We start from the raw sequence: 12458 nt of genomic DNA, 5'->3' as shown, positions 1-12458 counted from the left end.
ATTATTTTTAGATAAATTTGATTAGTATAAATTAAAACCATGAATGTACCACTAAAGATAAATTACTGTAACATTATACATCATGTTCATTAAGTAACGTGATCCAAAAAAAAAAAAACAATATTCTATATTTATAAGTTTGTTGTAACAGCAATTCTTGAGAGACAGATATTTTGCTGAGACTGAATTATAAAAAGTCAAACCATATAGAACACAAGCATAGACATCCTTCCATCTCTGATCAGTAGTTTCACAGCAATACAAGTATACTGTTTTCGCAAGCTGATCATGTATATTTGTTGTGAAACACTTAATCTGCCTTATTCTGAATTGCAGATGCCTTTATGATAATTTTCTTGATAATACAGTACCCCGAATAAATCAATTTTTTTCAATCAGTGCCTAGATTTTGTGAAACAGGAAATGTAGCTGACTGTAAATGTAGTGGTCATCAATCAGTGATAAATGATAGTTTGCATCACATTAATCAGTCGCTTTAACGTTTTCCAGGAAAATCACTTATGAAAATTTCTAAATCAAATTTACAAAGAACAGCATCAAATTTGAAAAATGCAAGAACCTGATTTTAACAAAAAATTTAATATTTTTGATCAGTGATTCTCAACCTTTTTAGCTCCACGACTCCCAAAAAGTAAAAAAAATATATATAATGAATATTTTATGACTCCACCAACCCCCCAACCCAATGAAACCTAGTTAAAACTATTTAGCTATGTTAATAGCGACAGTATGAACATGAATGTAAGAAATATAGATTAGCAATTTACAAGTTCTAACTTGATATGTAGGTGTTCCTTGTAATTTGGTCTGCTTGTATGACATTCGCTGTGAAAACATCATGTTCAAACATTTATATGATACTTTTGAACATGTCATGTGTTAGCAGTATAAAAGAGTCATGAGGGATTGCAGAATGTCAGTTTAGTTTCGAATGCAAAGCGTGTATTAGGTGCCTTTACTTAAGATTTTAAAAGCATACTTTCAATGACAATAAAAATAATTGAGGTTTCAGGTTTTTGGTGTGGGGTCAAACAGCGTAAATTTTTTTTTTCAGTTAGATTCTTATGCAAAATGGATAATTTGAGAAAAAACAAAGTGAACCATCTACATCCACTGAATCGATTGGTAAAAAGACAAGATTGTACAACGACAATTATTTAAATTATTGTTTTACTTCACTGGATGGAAAGCCTCAGTGTATTTCCTTTCAAAAGCATGAAGCTTTCAAAAGATGACAGCATGAAGCCATTAAAATTAATTTCACACTTGGAAACTAAATATCTGGATTATAAAAGTTAAACCTTGCAATTATTCAAAAGAAAAATACATACTTTGAGAAATGAACAAGCTTCTATTTGTAAATCAAGCAATACTGACAAAAGTATCTTATACTTGAAGCAACTTATATCATTACTAGTAGCAAATATGTCCAAACTCTTTACAATCGCATAAAACCTCATTCAACCTGCTGCAATTGATATGGTCAGACATTAATAGGTGTGGGAGAAGGAAAAAACTGAAAAAAAATTCTGCTTTTTAACAATATAATATCAAGGCCTTAGTCCTTAGTTTCCTGTACCATACAATTAAACTATTCTTATCATAATATAAATATAATTTGTTTTATACATGGGTTACATGACTTTATGAACACTCTTTATAATAAATATTACATCCCAACCCCCATAGGGGAAGACACCACCTGCCTTGTGATAATTCCGGTCACCACACCACACCCCGTTCCTAGATCTGATGGGCTTTAACGGGAGTCGTCTTTCGTCCTCTAAATTTTTACATCTCATAGTAATAAGCCAGGCATCGTTGGGATGCCATCTATGTAAATGCCTTGGAAGACATTTACATTGGTGATTTTTAAACAGCTTTTGCCTTCACTGCAGGTCTCGTCCGGACATCTTGAATATCCTAAATCGCTGCCCTCTGAACTAGCTAACCGACTTTGCAGAAGCACAAACCCCATGCCTAGTTCTACATTTTACACAGTCAATTTGTGCGTAGATGTCTCATAATAATTGAGGCAATAAAATTTATTTTATTAATTAAAATTAATTTAATTTAATAAAATTTAATTTTATTAATAAAATTTATTTATTTATTTTATTGGTGATATGTTATTTATACCAAAAATATTGATTCCAACAACAAAATTTATTCCTAGTTCCCTTAGTGAACTCAGACTTTCAGTTCATACTCCCTGGCTTGGGTTCATTTGTGGACTCCAATCTGGTCTACCAGGGAGAGGCGGACAGATCTCCTACTCCCACTCAGCTCCATTGCAGAGTCCTACGTGACATTTACTTTCACTATTACCATTGTCGAGATGTCGCTAAACCTTATGGCTAAATAAATAGCATAACAAAGATGATACTTACCGGTGTAATTAGATGTACATTATCTAAAAAGTTACCCATATAACTCATAATAGATAATTTATTGGCAAGCCGTTCAACTTTAGCAAGTTGCATTAAAAACCTATCTTCTTCTGTTAACTGTGATACATCTTTCTTTTCTGATACATATTCACGATATGCTTTTGCCTATATAAAAAAAAAAATGGTCACATTAAAACAATAACTAAAAATTAATTAATGTTTTATTTATGCAGCAAGAAGAAATTTTATAACAGAATTTACATTTGTGGACAATTAGAGCTATCAACCTATTTTTTTTTTTATTTCATAATGAAAAATGAAACTTGTATGACTACAATCAGGATTCAAACCAGAATCTTTTGGATAAAGGACTGAAATCCTACCACCCCATCATTTAGGTCGGTAGAATATTTTTAATATATCTAAAGGCAAGGATCTCAATAACAGAATTCTTTATCTATTTTCATACACATAAACTAACCTGAAATCAAGCTAAATGCAAATCTAGACCTTTGCATGGGAAAATCATCACAATCATAGTGGTCTAGAAAGATACCTAATCAAAAGAAATACTTAATTCAATTATTCATAATTTCATAAAATTACTGCTCTCCTCCAACTTTCAAAATTTTTATTTTTTTTTATTTTTGTCTTCAGTCATTTGACTGGTTTGATGCAGCTCTCCAAGATTCCCTATCTAGTGCTAGTCGTTTCATTTCAGTATACCCTCTACATCCTACATCCCTAACAATTTGTTTTACATATTCCAAACGTGGCCTGCCTACACGATTTTTTCCTTCTACCTGTCCTTCAAATATTAAAGTGACTATTCCAGGATGCCTTAGTATGTGGCCTATAAGTTTGTCTCTTCTTTTAACTATATTTTTCCAAATCCTTCTTTCTTTTTATATTTTAATATCTAACCAATCAACTTAAACCAAGTTATTTATTCTGTAAATAATGTGTTACATACAGAAAGTGGAAAATAACAAAATTTTTGTATTTGAGTACTGTGCAACTTGTAAAAAATGTAACTTGGAAGAAAGGCTTTTCCAATGAATAATTTCAATTATTCACAATGTTTTTTTTCTATTCTGAATCTTGAAAGAACTTATTTACAATCAAGAAATATTTATAATCTTATATAATGAATTGGATGAAAAATAAAATTATCATGAATTCAAAAAAAAAAAACATTTCAAAAAAATGTAACATAAGAGAAGTTCTGCTATCGCTATAGTGTGGCTATAGTTTCCTATTAATTTTCGTCCATCATGAAAACTTCTCCAATGAGTAACATTGCTTAAAAATAAACTGTTTCATTTATACGGGTGATTCAAAAAAGACTTCACAACTTTAAAAGCATATAAAAGTTTATTGAGATAACTTACAGATTTGGTTGAGGTCTCATTTCATAGAAAAACACATCAAATTTGTCACCCAACATTCACTTTGGTTTGATACGGGTTCAATTTGTAATATGACACAAATTCCACCTGAAATTGATTTCATTCCAGACTGTAGCCAGAAATTCAGGTGTTACCTCTATAAAGAACAAGCTGTACAGTCTGGAAGAACACTTGTCTCAACAAAGGTTTGATACCAAGAGTAAATTGCACGCCTACTAGGAGGCTCCCTAGTGTATTCAACGAAAATTACTTGAACTGCAGTTGCTGACTGCAAATCGTGAAACCAAAACACACAGCAAGCATATTCTGCACCAGTAAATGTATCAATTTTTAACAACAATGGTGACAGCATTGGTGGCTGAATCCCATACTAATGAATTACATGAGATAAAACTTGATGTGTTTTACTATGAGACGAGAAACCGAATCTGTAAATTATCTAAATAAATTTTTATATGCTTTTAAATTTGTGAAGTCCCTGAAACACCCATTATTTTATTATATTATTATTGTTTAAGTTTTGAATTACTTAGTTATACAATACCAAATTATTATTTAACGGGACAATAACATACAAGCCTTTCATCAAGTAATGAATATTATGTATTTATTATCTAGAACATAAAATTTATCTATTTAATCAGAAAACACATTTAAGAGGTCTACTTTATACAGTAAAATAATTAAACAATATATCGAGCAACAATTTTAATTTTTTTTAAACTGACAACCATTAAATTTTGTGAAAGAGGACTTGAACTCAATCAAAACGAGATTATAGACTGGAACAATAATTATTTGTGTCAGGTTCATGGATATAAATTTTTAACACGTCCTATGGTTATTGGAGATCTAGGTAAAGTTGTCGAAGTAGATGAGTCACTATTTAAAAAAATAAAATACAGCATGGCCCAGAAAAACAGGAAATTTTGAAAGTAGTAGTGGCAGCCCTGAGAAGCTGGTAGAAAGGAGAGAGTGGCATCCTTCTGTGCACAACTACCTGCCATTACTAATCATGTACCAGTGGGTCGGTACATAATGTGCATTTGCCATGAAGGTATATTACAAGAATGGCGACAGTGTGACTGCTGCTCACTGGAAATTCCGACATCATTACAATTTAGGATGTCATGATTGCCTTCCATCTTGTCTCACCATCAAGATATGGGTTGAGAATTTTGAGGAGATGGGTTCAGCTCTAAAAAAGAAACCACCAGGAAGTCAACAAACCCCAGAAAACATTGAAGCACTTCAGGCCTCAATTACAAGGAGCCCACAACTGGCAGGGAAACATGCAGCAGCATTGAACCTAAACCAAACAGCCAAATATTTTAGTGATTTGAAGGTTCACCCTAAAAAAATTCAAGTTTTGCAGGAACTGAAACCATCAGGCTATATGGTCTCATGAATTCCCATGGAAGTGTTTCAGAGTGCCATGCAAAATCTGAGCATTCACTTCCAGGAATGCATATGTTCGAATAGCCATCATCATATGGACATTGTTTCAGAAATTGAAATTCTTTGTGTTGTGACACTTAATGGTGTGTAATTTACTTTTTGTTTTCAACAATAATACTTGTAAATTCATTTTTTTTACTTTTGTGAGTTACTTCAATATTTCCTGTTTCCTTGTGCCACTCTTTTTAGAATTTCATGATTTATGATTTATTTGATAGTTTACATAAATTTTTATAAACACAAAAATTATATTCATATGATCAAACTGTAGAAACATACCTCAGCATCAGTAGGTACCATTCTTTGTAATATTTCAACGTTTTCTAAAGAGATCTGTTTCAAATCAAGTGAATAAATGGCAGAAACAACTTTATCTACAGTCATATCAATTTTTCTTCTTGAAATTGCTATTATAAAAAAAAATTAAAAATTAATTAAAAAATGAATTTAAAATGTTTGTAATACAGAATACCCAATTCAATTATACTATATATAACTGACCATGGTCCAAGTAATTTTGAAATATATCCTATTGAGTTCACTGTAAATGTTAAGTATAATAAAGGGTTGCCAAAAAAGTTTTTTGTGTTCTAACCCGAAGGTAAAAACAAGATTAGTAGATAGGATATGTTCCTTCTGGCCTAACTTTGACCTTTGACCCCCCAAAATTAATAACCACAGTTTCATTTACTGAAGGTCAATGACCCAAAAATGTAAACAAGGTGGGTATTACATCAAAAATTGCAAAAAAGATTGAAACGTACCAGTTTACGGCGGTTGGTAAATTGCAACAAATATATGTGATCGCATCGCGACGATTATTACGATATCTTTCATCAGCTGATGCGATCATGTATACATTTACCGGCAGCAACTGGAGGAGAACTTATGTTTGACACAGTATTGTTTTGAAAATGTGAACAAGAACTGGTATTCCACTATGTACCACAATAAAAGCAAAAGATCAGGGCGAACCCCGCTTTACGGTTGGTGGATTGGATCGTGATGTTTTATGGAGGATGAGTGGCGTACAGCGCTAAAAATTCACACGAATTGATACCAGTCGATTAATACTTTACTGCATACATATTTAGTTTAGAGCTAATAGTAATGGTTTCAAACGCCAACAAATTTAAGCTTGTACCTATATAGTGATAAACAACAAATGCTTTGACTGTACAATTTCATTCAGTTTCCCCGATTTATTTAATTAGACATTAAATTCAATAAAAGTTCGCTCAAGATCACCAACCGCAAGATCGTGAAACAACCACGAATCCTTTTGCATGGAAGGTTGGTATCTCAATATTTAGAAGCTTATCTACACCAGTATGCACACAAATTGATATTAATCGATTAATACCGTACTACATATATTTAGTTCAGAGCTAATAACATTGGTTTATTAGTACAGGATGGTGATGTTGAGCTTTTATAACACACATAGCAGAACTAGGTCATGTCACTGCATTATAGGGGGAACAAATACCGTGCGATATCTGTAGATGGGTTAAGATTATATCTATCAGATCAACTACAGTACTTAATGAAATGGAAACTAGAAATATTAAGGATGTAGATTACATTGCATGAATTACCGCAGATGTTTATTCATTTTTTTTATAATGCAGATACAAAAAATGAATTACATCTGCAGATCTTGTTTAATCAGGTTACGAAAAAAAACTGAAATAAGTAATATACATCATGTTATTATTTTTTTTATAATTCATTTTATTCACATCTCCAGTGAGTAGCACGTATGTTACTAATGTTTCATATATGACCAGGCAACACACCGTAGAGTTTGTGAGAATAATGTTGTGTACTTTCAAGTCAACCGCACCGGATTTCACTGATTTGTTCTGATGCCAGCAATCAATTACAAAAATCGCAATGTCCTTCAACAATTCAGACTGTAAGCCGGCAGTGGGCGCCTCAAGCCGTAGTTTGCTGAGTTATACAAAAACAGTTTCATAGTCTGGTTTAGTAGAGGTGGATAATGTTATGTTTCAAGAATAGGTGACTACTCTTTTCAGCAAAAATTGAATATTCATAAATATAAACATAAGGTTAAATTAAAATTTTTAAAAGTATTAAAAGGTAGATTGTGCTAATTAACTGTAACAATGTAAAAAGCTATAAACTTTGAATAAATATAAATAATATTCCGTCATTTTATTCTTATTTAAATCCATGAAGTCGTACTTGTTATTTGATTTAGAATACTGTACGAGGGTGTATCAATAAGTACCCATGTTAGGAATGAAAATCCAAGTTCTTCAGAAAATTTTTTTTTTATTTTTCAACATAATCTCCTTTTAGGAGGATAAACTTTTTCAAATATCCCTACCATTTTTTTAAACCCTCTGAAAAGTACAATTTGTCAAACTCTTCAAAATAGACTTTTGTCTTGACGATGACCTCTTCGTTTGAGCCAAATTTTTTCCCACAAGCCATGTTTTCATGTTAGGGAACAGAAAGAAGTCACAGGGAGTCAGGTCAGGCGAGTACAGTGGATATGGCAGCAATTAATAGAGCAATTAATGCAATTTGGCCGTGATGATTCCAGATGAGTGAGCTGGTGCATTGTCATGATCAAAAAGCACTTTTTTCTTTGCCAAATGGGGTCATGTCTGTTTCAGTTTCCTGTTGAATCGATCCAATAATTCACTGTAGTACTGCCCCATGATTGTGCTTACTTTTTCCAGAAAGTCTATGAAGATTATTCTCTACTCATTTCAAAAAATCATAGCCATGACCTTTCCGGCCGATAGGACTGTCTTGGCCTTCTTTGGAGCAGATTCACCTAGAAAAAACCCATTGATTGTCGTTTGGTCTCTGGCGTATAGTATGGATCCAGGTTTCATCAGTGGTGATGACTCGATGTAATAACTCCTGCAGATTTTCCTTAAAGAGATCCAAACACTGCTTTGAAGTTGACACCCGCTTGTCCAAGATGAGCAATCATGGCAACCATCACGCCAACAAATTTCTCATCGCGTAAAATGTTTATTGCTGTTCCATACGACACACTTACAACCTCTGCTACTTCACGCACTTTTGTTCAGCAATCAGCAAGAATCATGTCATGGACCTTTTCGATGATTTCCTCGGTAACCACGTCTGCTGGGTGACCTGGGCGCTCTGCATCAAAATCAGATGTACGACCACGTTTAAATTTGTTAAATCAATATCTCACAGTTGTCATAGACGGTGAAGAGTCGCTATAAACAGAATCCAATTTCGCTTTTATTTCTTGACATGTTTTTCCATTTGAAAACAAAAAGCGAACTACAGATAGAAATTGTTCTTTTTCCATTGTATTGAAAAACACCAAATTTTTTTAATACAAATGGGTATCAAGAAAAAACTAACCTATAAATCAGTCTGAAATTTTGTATGGCATCATTTGATAGATGGTAGTATACTGTATTAATGCCAACTTTCCTAAGCAACACCACCTATCTTCAAACACAGGTACTTACTGATACACCCTTGTAATCACATACAAGAATATGCAGACATATAGTCCTCTCAAAAAACATGAATTAGTTTTATAATGCAGATTCAATTCTAATTTCAATAATAACCATCAAAATCTACCCTACAACAATGAACTGGGTATTAACCTGAAATCTGCAGACTAAAATTTACAGTTAATATAGTATAACTTATAACACTAACGGCCAATTCCTTTCGTTAGAACATAATAGGATGTGTTTAAAAAATATAACATGAAAAAAATTAATTTTACTTACCAATATTTCGTAATCTAGTATGTTCAAGTAACGTAACATTTTCTGGTTTCTTAAATCGTTTACTTGGAAACGATGACAAACCGCCATCAGTTGAATCGGTTTCACCATTAGTAAGACCAGAACCACTTCTACCACCATAACTACCTGGTAATTTAAATCTTTCTTCAAAATCTAAGAAATCTATCACAGAATATAATTTATCATCATCTAATTCATTGAATATTGTGCCACGAACCTAAAAAAAATAATAAGTAAATAATTAACAAAAAATAATAAATTATTAGCACTAGAAATGAAAATATAATATGAGCTTTTTTTATAAATACTAAACAAAATATAATTTTTCATAATAAAAGTGATATGGCCCTTTTAATGAACACAGTTTAAACAATTCCTAAAAAATTAAAATCAGGGCATATGGCTTTAACCATATAGTAATCTCTGTTTTAATGTAACTTTGTTCAAAACATTTCTTTTTAGCTATTACCTAACCAGAAATTAGAAAAATAAAATTAAAAATTTTAAAAACCCACGACAAAACAAAACCTTAAAAAGTGTGAAATAATTAAATAACTGTATTTTTACCTCATAATCCTCTGTGACATTGTGGTATTGTTTTTAAGACAATAAAATTTAAGATTTTGATTAACCATTGTGCTTGACTATTATGATAATTAAAGCTTATCTATGCAGTTTATGGGTCACGTATCACGGTCAATCAAAATCTTAAATTTTATTGTCTTAAAAACAGTATCACAATGTCTTAAGAGGATTATAATGTAAATATACAGTTACTTAATTATTTCAACATTCTAAATTTTTTTTCATCATGGGTTTTTAAAATTTTTAATTTAATTTTTTATTTATTACTTTTTAAAGATTAGTAGGCTGTGCCCAGCAGTGGGACGTTTATAGGCTGATGACTATGACGATGATAAAAGTTTATTGTAAATTATTTAATAATCCACACAATAATGCAGCCTTGCTGGAGTTAGAAAGACTTAGAAATATTCAAAAGCCGTTTTGAAGAAATATATCTATTGCAGCATCACTGATGGCCTATAACCATAAAACAAGTTTAAGAACCAGCTCTGAAGTGATACCTATGCAATGCAAAAAACCGCATCAAAATCAGTCCAGAGGTTTTTGAGGAAATTGGTAACAGAGATATACACACACACACACACACGACCTCTTACTCCAAACACATATACGATCTCCATTTTCTGTCATGTGTAAAAAAACATCAAGTACATTTATAACACTTTTAAAAAATACCCAAAATTTCAGATTTATATTTTCATTTATAACCGGGATTACTTTAAAATATAATAAATTTGCAAAATATTCACTTTTATAGTTTTTCCTTTATAAAATATCACACTTATTGTTAATTAACTTTTATATTACTTAAAACTAAAATAAAAAAACCAGTCAAGCCATCCAATTCATCATTTTAAACTATATGGCGGCTCATGCATCAAGGGATGTTTTTTTAATAATTAAAATATTAACTAAAACTGATTCGAGTAACCCACTGGGTTGGTCTAGTGGTGAACTTGTCATCGCAAATCAACGGATTTGAATACTAGATTCTGGATACTGGTGTTCTTTGGTGGTTGGATTTCAATTAACCACACATCTCAGGAATGGTCGACCTGAGACTATATAAGACTACACTTCATTTACATTCACATGTATCATCCTCTGAAGCTATACCTTAAGTGGTTCTGGAGGCTTAACAGAAAAAGAAAGAAGACCACTGGAGTGGGGCAGGAAAAACATCTTTATAGCAATTTGAAGGCCTATTGGTAAAAAATATGGATAAAAAAACTCCAATTAACCAATTAACTCTTTTCCTGAACCAAGATACTATATAAGTTAAAAAAAGAAAAATATACAAAATCATTTTTGGGGAAGGGATGAATACTAAATAAAAAATTTTTGACAATTTTGATCTCAATTAAAACAAATTTCAATTTTAGTAAGAAAATTGTTTTGCTAAAGTATCCCAGTAAAGACTTGAAATTTTATTTAGGACAAAACACACCCACCCCTTTTTTCAATTTTTGTAAAAATTTAATACATCTTTCCCAAAAAAAACCAGCACCTGTCTATCGAGTTTGAAGAAAATCAGCTGATATGGTCCAGAATTATAAGATCAAATACAGACCAACATACTTATGCACCAAACTATCAGTGAAAATATATTTCTTTTTAGACTTGGAACATTGGAATAAAAGTATTTTTACAGGTTATTTGCAATTTATTTGCTATTTTTTTTCTTCTTAAAATCAGCTTAAGCCACAAAATTTAAACAAGAGATAAATATTAAAAATAAAAAAACACAAGTGCCAGAAAAAAACACTGCTTTTTAATATAGGATAAGAATGTGTGGGCGACATTAAAAGGGTAATGATTTGTGAAAAAAAAATAATGGCAACATGAACGTAAGGTTACACCAAAAAAAGTTTTCCACAAGTGTTTTGAGGATTGGAAAAAATAATGGTATAAGTGTGTCGCATCTCTGGGTGAATATTTTGAAGCGGACAATTTCAATAATAAGTAATAAGTAATAAGTATATTACAATAATAAGTAATAAGTATATTACTTTTGAAAAAAATTAAAATTACTATAATTTTCTTATCACACCTTGTAAAATAATCATTATTAATAATAAAACAAACAAATTAAAGCAATACCTGGTTAGGTTTTAAAGGAACCCAGTTTAATGTCGGTAATTTATGTTTTGTTTGAACTTTACGTTTAATAGTCATCGCACCATCTGGTGCTTGCATTAAACCAGCAGGAGGAGGCGGTGCAGGTGGACCAATAGGTGGTCTAGGAATACCAGTAGGTGGCGGTGGAGGGGGTGGTGGAGCTTGAGGTGATGGTATCGGTGGAGGAGCAGGAGGTGTAGCTCCTCCAACAGAACCTTCTGATGATGAACATGATGATACACCACTACTGGAATCTATAAAAACAGAAAAAAACAAAAATTAAAAAATCTGCATAATCAGAATATGTTTACTTTAATTACTCTAAATTATATAAAATTAAGAATTATTACTAAAACTCATACAATTAATTATTTACAACACCTACAGATATACGTATTACTTTACTGAAATTAACAGTTTTAAAATTCATATTATTCCACTGTACTGTTAAATTCTATTAAATAAACTAGCAGTACAGAATATTGAGATAAGCCATATCTTAATTTTTCATGAAAGTACCTTTACTAGATCCCGCATCCTCAGTCATGATTGAAATAATTCCAAAACTGTACAAAGAAAATTTACAGTATTTCAAATACTATACTTTAATATGTACATTTTTTATTAGTTTTCCAGTTTCCTGAGCCTTTGTTCAGACAACTGCATTGCAGCTATCATGTAAATTAATCAATTAAACC

The 12458-nt window shown here is 31.5% G+C and overlaps 1 protein-coding gene across 1 annotated transcript in view; it reads right to left on the bottom strand.

Annotated features, from left to right (window-relative positions):
• Positions 1–12458, bottom strand: part of Frl (formin-like protein) — a 289290-nt gene that overhangs the window by 18534 nt on the left and 258298 nt on the right. The window contains exons 12-15 of the mRNA XM_075381411.1: positions 11743–12014; positions 9040–9274; positions 5558–5685; positions 2412–2576 (exon numbers count right to left, since the gene is read on the bottom strand). Coding sequence (XP_075237526.1) covers positions 2412–2576; positions 5558–5685; positions 9040–9274; positions 11743–12014 — 800 coding nt within the window. The remainder of the gene's footprint in view (positions 1–2411; positions 2577–5557; positions 5686–9039; positions 9275–11742; positions 12015–12458) is intronic.

This window comes from Lycorma delicatula, chromosome 13 (genome assembly GCF_047948215.1).
Source record: "Lycorma delicatula isolate Av1 chromosome 13, ASM4794821v1, whole genome shotgun sequence".
NCBI classification, from domain to species: Eukaryota; Metazoa; Arthropoda; class Insecta; order Hemiptera; family Fulgoridae; genus Lycorma; species Lycorma delicatula.
This window is presented reverse-complemented; position numbering and strand designations above follow the sequence as displayed.